Source organism: Mastigoproctus giganteus, chromosome 6, assembly GCF_048544385.1.
Source record: "Mastigoproctus giganteus isolate SK-2022 chromosome 6, ASM4854438v1, whole genome shotgun sequence".
Classification (NCBI taxonomy): Eukaryota; Metazoa; Arthropoda; class Arachnida; order Uropygi; family Thelyphonidae; genus Mastigoproctus; species Mastigoproctus giganteus.
Genome location: NC_143580.1, coordinates 143,039,570 through 143,054,109, shown reverse-complemented (window position 1 = coordinate 143,054,109; position 14,540 = coordinate 143,039,570). Strand labels below are relative to the sequence as shown.

Here is a 14,540-nt window from a genome sequence, read left to right as displayed (position 1 = left end):
ATTCCTCTCTTTGCAACTTGACGTTCTCCAGTCCAACTTCCCTAACAGTGAGGTAATTTTCCTTGGTGATTTTAATGTTCACAACTCCAGCTGGCTTCCATTTTATAGTCACACCGACCCAGCTGGTCGAGGTGCTGAGGCTTTTGCAATTACTAATGACCTTGCACAGATTGTTCATTTACCTACAAGAATACCAGACAATCCTAATCATACAGACAATACGCTTGATCTTTTTCTCACAAACAACCCTTCTAAGCACACGGTCGAAGTGAGAGGTCCTTTAGGCACTTCAGATCACAACTTGGTGATTGTCTCTTCTCCAGTGGAGCCTTTATCTCATGGCTATTCCCAACCTCGTGTTGTTTGGCATTACAAGAATGCAAAATGGGATGACCTGCAAGATTTCTTTTCTTCTTTTCCTTGGTCGGATTACTGCTTAAAACTTCTGATGTCAACATTTGCTCAGCTCGTGTCAGTGAAATTATTCTTGCAGGAATGGAATCCTTTATCCCACACTCCACTTTAAAATCTTGTCCCTTATCTAAACCTTGGTTTTCCATTAAATGTGCTAAGGCTGTTCAAGAGAAGAACATTGCGTATCGTAATTGGCTTGTTTCTAATTCTTCAGTTTAATTTTCTGCCTACACCAAAGCTCGCAACAATTGTAAAGCAGTTATTAATCATTCCAAACTAGAGTTTAAACAGGCTAAGAGTAGAAAACTTGCTTCTTGCTCTAATGGTAGCCAAGCATTCTGGTCTCTTGCCAAAGCTATTGGCCACAACTTTTTCCCATCTCTGCTCCCACCTCTGTCCAAACCAGATGGTTCTATTGTCACTTCAGCCAAGGATAAAGCTGACTTGCTAGTATCCCAGTTTTCTTCAAACTCCTGTATTAATGATCTTGGTAAAACACCTCCCACCATTCCCAACATGCTCCATTCAATGCCTCCTGTGGTCTTTCATCAAAAGGATGGCAGAAGGATTTTGACTAATCTTGATGCTAAGAAAGCTCCAGGTCCCGATGGTATTTCTACACTTGTTCTCAAAACCTGTGCTCCTGAACTTACTCCTGTTCTTTGCTGCCTTTTTTCACTTTCTTATTCCAAAGGTGTTTTTCCTTCTGCTTGGAAATTTGCTCATATCCAGCCTGTTCCTAAAAAGGGTGAAAAATCCCTCCCATCCAATTATTGTCAAATTGCAATTACTTCTAATCTTTCTAAAGTAATAGAGAAATCAATTAACCGTGAACTCTTAAACTACCTAGAAACCTTGTGTCTGATCAATCGCCAGTATGGATTCCGTCAGTGTCGATCCACTAGTGATATTCTGGCTTATGTTACCCATCTATGGACTAATTCAATGGAAAAGTTCAGTGAAACACAAGCAGTTACTCTTGACATCTCAAAGGTTTTCGATTGTGTTTGGCATAAATGTCTTCTAAACAAGCTTCCATCTTACGGTTTTCCAACTTTTTTTGTAATTGGTTATCCAGTTTTCTCTCTGATCGCTCACTGAGGGTGATGTTATTTATTTATTTGGGTTTTTTTTTTAGGAGCATTAGCAACTAAGGCCATATTGCTCCAGGGATATGCGGTGGTCATTTCCTAACCTTTTCGCATCCTCCATATTTGGTGGTCACGGGTTTGAACCCCGGTCTAATCAAGAAGCGCGTGCTATGCACTGCTGCTCCTGCCCACCTGACTACAGAAATGGCCTGAGGGTGATGGTTGATGGCTCTCTGTCTTCTAACTTCTCCAGTAATGCCGGTGTCCCTCAAGATTCAGTTCTTTCCCCCACTCTTTTTCTCTTGTATATTAATGACTTTCTTCCATTGACTGGAAATCCTATCCATAGTTTTGCCGATGATAGCACATTGCATTCGACTTTCAATTTTGAGAAACCTTGTCCTGCTCAATCAGCTTGAACTTCTCGAAAATCTGCTACCAGTTCCTTAAATGCTTATCTCCAGGTAATTCTCCAGTGGGGCAAAGACAACTTAGTTGATTTCAATTCTTCTAAAACTCAGTTTTGTCTTATCTCGCAAAAAGGATTCTTCTGCTCCTGTGCTTATCTTTAGTGACACTCCGATTTCTAGGCAAAATGATATATCTCTTTTGGGGATTACCCTGACTTCTAATCTCTCTTGGCACAAACACATTACAAATATTTCTTCCTCTGCATCTAAAAAACTTGGTTTTCTTTTTCGCTCCTCTCAGTGTTACTTTTCTTCCAAACAGCTGTTCACTCTGTAAAAATTGCAAATCTGCCCTACCGTGGAATGTTGTTCCCACATCTGGGTTGGTGCCCCCAAAACCTCTCTCAGGCTTCTTGATTCTGTTCAGAAGAGGGCAGTTAAGTTAATTAATGATTCATCTCTAACAGGGTCTCTCCACTCACTCTCTCATAGACATACTGTTTCTGCTGCATGCCTTTTCTACAGATACTTCCATGGGCACTGTTCTTCTGAATTGGCTTCTATAATTTCCACTCTCTCTTTCAAAACAGTCTGAACACATGCCGCCACCAGCCAACATCCATTTACTGTCCAACTTCAAACTCACAGAACCAACTTTTCATCTTCCTTGTTTATTCATTCAACTGCCGTTTTCTGGAACAACCTTCCTTTGTACGTATTTCCTGAAAATTACAGTCTACAGAAGTTCAAGTCCAATGTCTACAAATTTTTTTTTTTTTCATGTTCTCAATCTCCAACCCAAGCAAGGTACTAAGTATTATAGGTTCCAATACCTCTCGTGTTTGGAGTTTACGTAAAAAAAAAAAAAAAAAATTGAAAATAAATCTACTGGAATGAATACAGTACCTTGATAACCTACTTCAGGATGTTGGAAACCATGATTCACCATGTTTTTTGTGCACTCCTTAACAAATCAAACTAATTAACATTCTGTATTGATACATTAATTGATATATACAGCATTAATTATATAATACTGGTGTAAATACACCATAGTTTACCCCTAAATTTAACTATGTAGTGTAATGGCATTGTTACTTACAATTCAATTACTTACATTCAATAAAAAGTTGAAATTTCTCCAAAACAACAATGGCAACAAAATGCATATGGAATATAAGCTCATTTCATAAGTTTCCCACTGAACTCAGTGACATCAGGCCATTCATATCGCTACTAGAACATTCTGAACATCTCCCATTCAGAGTCTATGTGTTGAAACAACCAAACTTTCCTTTTCCAGTTAACACGATCTTGCGTTCAAATAAAAAAAAAAAAGCATGGATGACCAAAGCCCTATTTGAAGACTGGTTTATGTCTTATGTTTACTTGCATGTACACCAATGCTAGGAGTTTATTTATTTACTAGGAGTTTAGTAAATAAATTTGATGAATTTGAGGTGCTGGTCAAAACATCAGAGGATATTTTTGGGATATCAGAGACATGGTGTCACGCAGATATAAGGAATGCAGAATTAGAATTTGGGGAGTACAATGTGTACAGAAAGGATGGGAAGGGAGGAGGGAGTTATGCTATTATTTAATTAAATTCCATATTAATATACCCTGATTGCTGCTGCCCAGTGGGTGTTTTACCTGCAGATTTTTAAATCATGTAGAATCACTTCTGATAACCAGATCAAGAGTACTGCTTCCTCTTGTTGCCTTTCTGACATGCTGCTGTAGAAAACAGTCATCCAAGAAAACTACAGAATTCTTACTAGTGTGTGAGTGACCAACTCATAAATTCCAGTCTACATCTGGAAAGCTAAAATTCTGATTTACTGGCCCACTCTACTACTCTGTATAGCTGTTTAGTATACTGATCACAATCATTAGGCCTATGACACACTCCTACTCTCAATTTTAACCAGTGCTTAAATCACACCAAACTGACTCAGCATTGCACTGGTTATCCATGTCTACTGGATGCACTTCCTTAGCTTTTATGCATTTCTTAAAAACATAACTACTGTTAAGGGTAAAGGCTTTTGCTTTTGTAAGGATGACTGTAGTGGTCTCAGACAGTTTTTAAGTTCTATGCAGTGTGACCAATAGCATAATCTAAATGGGAAACATGGGAAGTAACCATAGAAGCAACTAAGCTTTTCATATCAACAAAGAAATAATGTTCAAGGCTCAGATAAAAATGTTGTCGATAAATGATAAATTATTCAGACAAGTGGCAGTAAAGTGCGTAGGATGCATATAAATTATCAGAGGTTTTGCAGCCTGTGGTAGATGTAAATAGTCTGTAATCACATCACAAAGGAAGTTAGGCAAGCTAAGACAGATTATGAGAAGTCTGGCAAAGAATGTAAAGAAAATCAGCAAAGACTTCTATGGTTATATTAACCGTAGAAGCAATGGATTAAATCACACTGGCAACTTGATGTCAGTGGGTTGCCTGTTGATGATCCTGCTCAGATTGGTGACAAATTGAATAGGTATTTTCCATCTACATTCACATACATGAGGAATTCTTTTGGGAATGGGTTGTCAAAAGTGTGTCAAACTCCAATGGGAAGCTAAATGACTTTGAGATAACTGAAAGGAAAGTGTAAAAGTAATTGATTGTTGAAGCTGAACATAAAAAAGGCACCTGGGGAGGATGGGATCTATCTAATCATATTAAAAGAAGCAGCAAAGGAGGTTAGGAAGTCTTTAGCTAAAATTATGAGAGCAAATGTATCCCCAATTCATAAAGGGGAATCAGAAGGTGACATAAGTAATTACAGACCTGTTAGCTTAACACATCTGTTTCTGGGAAAATAATGGAGTCACTGGTTAAAGAAGTAATGCTGGAGCCTCTGGACAAGTTTGCAATTATACTGCAGTCACAGCATGGATTTATTAAGGGACATTGTTATCTACCCAACCTGATGGGTTACTATGATGCAGTGACCAAGGAACTGGATGCAAAAAATAATTTTGATATCATACATTGGATTTCAGGAAGGCTTTTGATACTGTTGCATATAAAAGACTGCTGTATAAACTGGAACAATGTAGCATTAAGAGCAAGTTACTGCTATGGATAAAGGGATGGTTAAGTGGAAAAAGACAGAAAGTGGTTATCAATGGGCAATTCTCTTCGTGGACTAATGTATCCCTCAGGGTTTGGTGCTGGGCCCATTGTTGTTTTCAATATCTATTAATGATATTGATGAAGGTCTATCAGGTTTAATGTCAAAGTTTGCAGATAATACAAAACTTGGCATGGAGGTTAACAACGGTAATCAGGGTGAGCTGCTGCAACAAGATCTAGGAAAATTGGATCAATGGGCTGAAAAATAGCAGTTGAAGTTTAACATTGACAAATGCAAGGTACTGCTTATGGGTAGCAGTAATCCCAGAGTAACTTATCAACTGTGTGTGTGTGTGTGTGTGTGTGTGTGTGTGTGTGTGTGTGTGTGTGTGTGTGTGTGTGTGTGTGTGTGTGTGTGTGTAGTATTACACTCAGAATAGTGGAAAATGAAAAAGATATGGGAGTAATTTTGCAGTTAGATATGAAATTCTCTGAGCAGTGAATTTGCTGCCAGCTGTTCTGCCAGAACAGCTCATGGAGTTTTGGCAATGATATACAGAAACTTTGTTGGCAGGAATAAGGAGATAATTATCCCTTTCTACAAGGCCATGGTTAGGTTGCATCTTGAGTAATATATACTGGTCTAGAGGCATCGCTTTAGAAAGAATGAAATACCGCTTGAACGAATACAAAGAAGGGCAACGAGGTTGGTGAAAGGAACAAAAGAGTGCTGTTACCTATAAAGGCTTCAGTTCTGCAAATTGCAGCTTCTAGATACTAGACACCTGCAGGGTGATCTGATTGAGGCCTTGAATGGATTGAGTAAGCTGAATGTGAATGTCATTCTTCCTACTGCTGAGACCACATGCATGAGGAGATATAAATTTAATTTGAGGAAGGATTATTATAGACTTCCATCTGTTATTGAAAGCAGATGTTTTGAATAAATTCAAGAAATGTCTAGACAAATTCTTTGAGGGTATGGATGGGAGAAGTGTGTGTACTTCTAATAATTAATTATATATTATTTACACCCTTTTTGACTATATTTTACCTTTTGACATGGTGGCCAATTTCCATGGGTCACTGTAATATTGTGCAAGTATAACTTTGTTTGTTGTCCTTGTATGAACTTTTATTATTATTTTTACTGTTTTTTTATTCATTTTCTTTGGTGCTTTATATCCTATGTTGCTAATTTGACAGTAAACTTTAAATCAAACCAGTTATGTCATATGTATACATCAAAACATTGCAGTGCATGCTTATATCTGAGGCCCCGGTTGCCAAGGGATTGTGATTAAGCGTTTTCTCTGTGCTTAAACTGCAATTGTCTAAAAATGATTTATAGTTCTTTTAAGTTCTCATCTTAAGAAATTTATTTATTTAGTAACAGCTCCTGTTACAAAAGTACCTGTACAGAACAAGAAATAAAAGCCAGCTTTCTATATTTTTCATATTTATATTACTAACACTTACTACTTTATGCTTGGTCACACCAGGCACTGCTCATGCCTCCCCATGGCAGTGCTGGAAACCTTGGCAGAACAGTTAATCTGCCAAAGGCCTAAAGGAGCAAATATGGAACAAATGTGTTTCCAACAAGCTCTCAGCCAGAGTTAGATATTAAACATAACATGTCACAACCCAAAAGGTTTAAAACCAATTCCTCAGTGACAGACTTTCCTGCATTTCTCATAATGCACTCTCTTGCAGATCAGCTTCTTGGTAAGCTGTCTCCATTCCTTTAACAGAAATACCTGGAAAGTCTGGCAGGATCTCCTAAGACAGTCAAGAGACTGCAATCAGAGGACCTACTAGAGGAAACAATGAACCACATACATTCAGAGAAACTGCTAAAACTTACAATCTTTGCTGGAATTCCAGTAAATGTTTCTCCCCATGCAACTCTAAATACATAAGGGTATTATATCCAGCTGGGATCTATTGAATGTCATGGAGGAGGAGGAAATAACTCAAGAGTTTCAAGATCAAAATTTCATTGATATGAAAAGAATTATGGCTAAAAGAGACAATACACTCATACCTACAAGGAATATTATTCTAACCTTTAACATGCCAAATCTACCATCATTGATAAAAGCAGGCTAACTACTTTGCTGCATTAGACCCTACATTCCTAATCCAGTGAGATGTTATAAGTGCCAAAAGTATGGCCACTCTCAAATGATGTGCAGAGGAAACCAATTTTGTCCCAATTGTGGGTTCTCTGATCAGTGGCCACCCAAACTGATGTTACAGTCCCTTCAAACACTTCAATCTCTGACTGGGCTTGGACTGTTCTTCTCAGCAACAGTCCAATATCCCTAACAGTTGAACCAGGCAAGCAATACTGCACTTACAGTACCAGCTACAGCTCCTTCTCCTCCCCCAGTGATTGCTTCTACATCGAATAATCGAAGCCCAAATTTAAAAATGAATATCCAAGAAACATCTATGGATATGATTGACTTGTCCAGACAGGAAGAACCAACCTTAAAAATATATGTGGAAGAAGATATGGACACTGGTCAGCCATTCTTCTCAAAAAAAATACAAACCAAAGCCTGAATGCCATAAGCCAGTCACATTAAAAAAAAACAGTCAGATACAGCTTCTTTTACCAAACATCAGTGATGCCAGGGGCTCACATCTGGTGAGTATGGGCTTGGCACACCCAGGGTCCTGAGCTGGATATCATCATTCTTCTCTTTCTTGGTGATTCCTTTCTGCTTCTGACTCTCTCTCTCTCAGGGTAACTTGGGAATTTTTTTTGGCTGGTGCAGCATAGGCATCAGACTTCCTTGCACCATATGGCTAATAAAATAATAATTACATTCTACAATGGAATTGTAGAGGATTCTGTAGCAACCTTAATGATATTCAAGTTTTAATTAACCGCTACTCTCCAGTTGGTTTTTGTCTACAGGAAACCTATCTAACTCATCAAATTTCTACAAACATAAAGAACTCTTTTATCTATCGACAAGATCGTAATACTTCAAATTCTGCCTGTGTGGCCATCTTGGTCAGCTCAAAGATTTCGACCAAGCAAATTGTTTTGCAAACTGAAATTGAAGTTGTTGCCATACTTTTGATAACCCGGATTGTGTTAACACTAGTATCAGACCATCTCCCACCAAGTCATACCTTCTCTTACCAAGATCTTGAAAACCTGCTAATGCAGTTACCTTCCCCTGTCTGTCTCTTGGGGGATTTGGCCACCACCCCTTATGGGGATCGACTAAATTAGATAGACATGGCCGATTAATTGAAACCTGTCTGGATAAGCAAAACCTTACTGTTCTTAATATTGGTGCACCCACTCACATACAATTACCAACTGGACAAACTTCTCCAATCGATCTATCAATATGCTCCCCAATTCTGTTTCCAATCATAGAATGATCTGTTTGGACAATCTCATGGGCAGTGACATTTTCCAATTATTTGTGATCTGCTCACTACACAAACACCATTATCCCAACCCTGCAAGAAATGGATGTTCTCTCAAGCCAACTTGGTCAGATTTCAGTCAGTTGTCACCCTGGATGAGCAATTTATACAAACACAGATTATATCACTTCACATCTACTATCTGCAGGTGAATGTTCAATTCCATTGTCGAAATCTCCAGTCCCGACGGACTGAGAATTCTACATGAAGACTGCACAAAAACAAAGAAGTTAAAAAATAAAGCATGGAATTCATTTCATAGATCCCCAACCACAGCTAATCTTATTAACTACAAGAAGCTAAGGTCAAAAACATGTCTAATTCAAACATAAATGAAGAAGAATTCTTAGATTCGGTTTGCATCTACCGTAAACAGAAACACTAACTCCAGGTTAATATGGAAGAAAATTAGCTAAATTTCCAACCACCCCTCACCAATTCTTTTGTGGAATGGGCAAAAACTCTCTGCTCCTAAGGATATAGCAAATGCTTTGGACAAAACTTTTGCCCAAGTTTCAGCGGCATCAACATTCTCCAGATTTCCAGAAAATAAAAACCAAGACTGAACAGCGAGCCATCGATTTTCGAACCTCAGTTTTCCTTCCGTATAACCAGCCTCTTCAATATTTTGAACTTCTACACTCCATTAAAGCAACATGCAACAGTGCTACTGGACCAGATGGAATATGTTATTTCATGTTACAAAACCTTGGTGACAAAAATTTAGAAATACTGCTGGTCTACTATAACCGAATATTTCTGGAAAACATTTATCCCAGCTCTTGGCATCATACCACAGTTCTTGCGTTTTTGAAATCTGGAAAATATCCTACCAGTCCATACAGTTACAGACCATTTTCCCTCTCCAGTTGCCTCAGTAAATTACTTGAAAAAATTATCCATAATTGACTTGTTTGGATCATCGAAACACAATGAGTAATAATCAGCATGGCTTTCGTAAGAACAGATCCTCCTTAGATCTCATGATTAAGGCTGAGTCTGCAATTTGCAATGCCTTCATAATCTTGTTATGATTTCCATAGACATAGAGAAGGCATTTGACACTACCTGCCGTCATGACATTCTCAGTGACCTCCATGCTCTTGGTCTATGAGGCAGCCTGCCTATACAAGCACTCCCCGCCTTACATAATACTTATGGAAATTTGACTTTATATAATTTTTTGCCAACCGGTGCAAACTTAAAAAAATCATGGAAACTTATTTTACATCCCATAGGAATAAATGGAGGTATCTTGAAAATATCATAATGGGAACCCAATAACACATTGTTTTTTTTTTTTGGTAATTTGTTCCAAGACCTCAGAAGTCGAAATTTTTGCTAACTAAGCTATTTATCTCTCTAAAAGATCATTTTTATAATGGAAATTGCACTACACCTTCATCGTTATCATATGTTCCATTATAAGAATCAATTTTGAATGCCTTTGTGATATTTTTCTAAAACACATTTCTGGAGGTCACTACCATAAAACAATAAAAACAATTTGCACTTTCCAGCTTATTGGACTTTTCTGTTATCACAATCTATTATAAATGGGTAGTAAACTCGATCTTATTGTATTTGCGATAATACCGATAACTGGAATTGTGTAGGTTTTTACGTTAAGGTATTATGGTGAAATGAGTTGCCCTTCACTGAAATCTTCAATCATATAAAAAACATAAATAAAATTCTCTTAACATAAAAAAAAACATAAATAAAATTACTTATTACAATGGTGAAAGGAAAGGGACCAGTGGAAAGTGCAAGTTCTGGCAGTGCTAGGAAACGAAACAAAATTGATTTAGAAATGAAGATGATTAATTAAGAAGTATGAAGTAGGATAAAGTTTGTCATTGCACGGAATTAGTCTCGTTGCTTCAACAGCAAATATTATTTTAAGGGACAGTGCGCATATAAAAGAACATGTTAAAGGATCAATGCATTTAAGGTTAACAGTAATCACAAAACAGTGTTCAGGTGCTATATCGAAGATGGAAAAGCTATTAATAATATGGATGGAAAATCACATTGAGAAGCAAGTGCCTCTGAGTCCAATGGCCATTCAAGCAAAAGCAAGAAGTATTTATGAAGATAATAAGGATAAATACGGCGAACCCCCAAGCCAAGTTCATGGCAAGCAATGGGTAGTTTCATAGGTTGAAGCATCTCACTGGTTTCCAAAACATTAAGGTATGCAGTGAAGTTGCCAGTGCCGATTCTGCAGCAGCAGCAGAGAAATTTTGTAATGTGTTGGAAAAACCCCTTCTAAATCTCCACAGCCCTCAACTTCCGCAACAGCGTGCTTATCAGCTGGAGATTTAAAACTTGCTGATATTATGCCTGTCTTCTCTCGCTTTTTGTAATTGTGTACACATTTGTAATTTTCCCTGCACATGAGATAAAAAAAAATTGAATAAATAATTTTATTTACATGTTCATTGAACGTTTCTTTTTTACTTCATTGAAATTCAACGCGCATAGTTGCGAGTGCTGCATAAGCATTCAGGGAAATTCCGACTTACGTAGGGTTCCGCAGAAACCAACCCTTACATAAGTCTGGGAGTGGCTGTATTCATCAGGAACTTCCTCCAGAATCGTTTGAACCAAGTTCAATACCACAAATTGCTTTCTATAACATTTATACAAGAAGGAGTGCTGCAAGGGTCTGTACTGAGTGCAACCCTTTTTGCCTTTAGAATTGATTCCATCACAAAAAGGACTTCCAAATACTGTTGAAATACTGTTCCAAATATCTTTACACAGATGATATCTCCATTTTTTGCCATTCTCAGAATATGAGATCCATTGAACAGCAATTGCAGATATCCCTGAATAAAGTCCAAAGGTGGGCAGGACTCAATGGCTATTGTCTGTCACAGCAGAAAACTGTTGCAATCCACTTTTGTAATCAACTAAAAATGCATACAGATCCTGAGCTTCAGATGTCAAACCTTACCATACCATACCTTACCATTCCAGTGACTAACAATATCAGATTCTTGGGATTAATCCTTGACAGGAAATTTAATTTCTTTGAGCACATTAAATCTGTACGTACTTCCTGACTCAAAAAGCTGAACATACTAAGAGTTTTATCTGCTCTGTCTTGGAGAGCAGACCATGCATCTTTGCTGTTTTTATATAGAGCTTTTATCAGATCCCAATTGGATTATGATGCTCCACTGTATGATTCTGCTCGAAAGAGTGCACTACATTGGCTGAATCCTATACAGATAGCGCATTGCAGATTGCACTTGGTGCTTTCATGACATCCCCTATCCATAGTTTATATATTGAAGCTCATGAGCCCTGTCATCCACAGAAAAACATTACTACTTAAGTATGCAGCTAAAATACAAAGTAGCTGTCCGCATCCTATTGAGCCATACCTCTTTAATCCTCCACTGCAAAATCTCTATAGAATTAAACCCAGTAAAATAAGACCCACAGGCTTACACCTTATTGAATTAACACAGAATTGGAATGTTCCTATGTTCCTATTTTCAGCAGACTACCAGTAATGAGAGGTGCCTCCGTAGCCAGGTGGGAAGGAGCAGCAGTGCGTAGCACACGCTTCTTGATTAGACTGGGGTTCGAGCCTGTCACCACCAAATACCGAGGATGCATTAAGGTCAGGGAATGACCATCGCATATCCCGGAGCAATATGGCCTTAATTGCTAATGCTCCTAAAAAAAAAAACCAAACAACAACAAAAAAATAAATAAATAACCAGTAATGAAATACTCTCTCATCCGCCTTGGACACTCCCTCCTCAGCTAACTTGCGATATTTATCTTCACAAGTGGGAAAAGAATCACCTACTGACACTCAACGTGAAACAACTCCATGCAAGCCATATTCAGAAATATACAAATTTTTTGCCAATATATACTGATGGCTCCAAATCACATTCAGCCGTTGGAGCAGCAGCAGTATTTCCCTCTACAGTCGTTCCACCTGAGTACAGCAACTTCACTGCAGAAGTTGCTATACTCTGCTTATGTCAACTTATGATTTAGCCTTTGCTCCTGTTCCAATAATCATGTCATACAAACAGCATGACTTGCACAGTGGAAAGAGCTATGGCACACCCAAACCAATAATAAACTTTATCAGTTGAAACAGGATCCACAGCTTTGGCGCTCTAGCACCAAAACAATGCGAAGAGAAGAAGTGGTGCTTGTATGGGCACAAATAGGACATGCATACCTGACTCACCTTCATCTACTTACAGGAGAGGATCCTATTCAATGTCCAGACTGTTCAGCACATTTAACAGTCAAACACATTCTCATTGATTGCCCTCACTATCATCAGGACAGTACATCCATCCTCCTTTCCCTAGCAAATCTTCAAGAACCGTAGACATTAAAACATATTATCGGTGACGATGCAAACATCAATGAATTTTTCTCTTTTCTGAAAAAAATTGGAATCTATCATAAATTCTAAATGATCTCTCTAATAAAAAAAAATGAAGTGATTACATCTGAATTTTGTTTTTTTTTTAATTTTCCTATGAGTAGGAAACTATAGGCTACACTATAGCCCCAGCAGCTCTTGTGCCATTAAACTTTCATAACACACACACACAGTTATATCTGAACTGCCTTTGACATGACTGATGTCATGCCAAGTTAATTTGATTAGCAATAATTTTCAAGGTTCGTTAGTTTTCTGGGTAAACCCTTACAAAGGATTTACCTGGCTAGATATAAGAGTTGGGTCCAGTGTGCTGGCCATACTTTGAATACCTCCAATCTAGAAGAAATATTAGCAGGATTATAATTTCATTGTGGTTTTAATAACTTTTAACAAGTGAGCTAACCAAAATAACGCCTATGAAATCTGACTTAAAAAGCTCAGGTTCCCCAAGTTTTTTCTGGTATTTATTTGGCCGACCGGGCTAGCCGAGTGGGTAAAGTACCTACCCGGCAACCCAAAGGTCGCGGGTTCGATTCCCGCCTCGGGCTTGGATCAAAGTACTGCAAAAACCTTGGGAGGTGCAATATGGCCACAGAAGCCGATGCGCCAACAACTACCAAATCAAAAAATCTGGTATTTATTTTTATTTTTTCAGTGTAAAACATGTAAAATGTATTCTTTAAATGTTGTTTTTGTTCTCACTGTAACTTTAATTTATTCATAAAATGAATGAGGAAAAAAAAAAATAAATAAATAAATCTAGCACTTCCTGTCAGATATAGAATTTTTCAATAATAAAACAAATTGATAAAAGGTTACCATTTTCATATAAATGTAGGCTTGTATATGTAAACTGTAACTTACTTGTGACAACTTTATTTTCTATCAGAAGTTTCAATGATAAATTTTAAATCTTCAACAAAAGAAATTATTTATAATTTTCTTAAAAATCTTAACAGTATCACATATTCCCACGACAATCAGCATCTTTATGTTGGAAGCAGTGATGGAACAGTAGCAGTTTGGCAGAATCCCTCTAAAGATCGCACAAGGACTCCGAGATTTCAAACTTTGTAAAAGGTTTTTTCCCTTGTGTTGTAAAACTAGTTATTTAAAGTATTCCATCCTCTCCCTTTTAAAATATATTAAAACATTCTTGAAATTATTTTAAGAATGTTTCTCTTGTACAGTTAAGTATAAAAATTACAAAAAAAATAAGTAATAGTAGTTTAATCACATATGTGTATATATAATAAGTAATTTAATAGATTATAGCTTATAAAGCATAAAATTTTAATTTTACAATGACATGAATCGCTTGTTAAGATTCATGAAAGATTATTTTCCTAGAAAATAATGTTTTATTAAAGATATATTATTGTATTCTGTGTTTATGTATGTGAACTCTCCCTCTTTAAAATCAAATAGGTGAAAGTAGGATTTATTTTAAAAAATACACAAAAATATGTACAGTGGTTAATCCGAAATTTGTAATTATTGATACATCTCAGTGAATAGAGTTTTTGAACATGGTATATTATTCAGGATATGGTATCCCTCCCTATTTAAGTTTCTGCTGTCCACCACATACTAAATGCCATACTAGGGTAGATAGTTCTTGAATTAAGCAGGTTTAAACTTATGCGACA

The 14,540-nt window shown here is 37.3% G+C and overlaps 1 protein-coding gene across 2 annotated transcripts in view; it reads left to right on the top strand.

Moving 5' to 3' along the window:
• The window catches only part of LOC150084630 (lysosomal-trafficking regulator-like), an 813,382-nt gene extending 799,370 nt beyond the window's left edge, over nucleotides 1-14,012 (top strand). For both annotated transcript variants that reach the window (XM_090375369.1, XM_090375368.1), the window contains exon 27: nucleotides 13,851-14,012. In XM_090375369.1, the coding sequence (XP_090231495.1) occupies nucleotides 13,851-13,968 (118 nt within the window). In that variant the 3' untranslated portion in view covers nucleotides 13,969-14,012. The remainder of the gene's footprint in view (nucleotides 1-13,850) is intronic.
• Nucleotides 14,013-14,540: the final 528 nt, after the last annotated feature.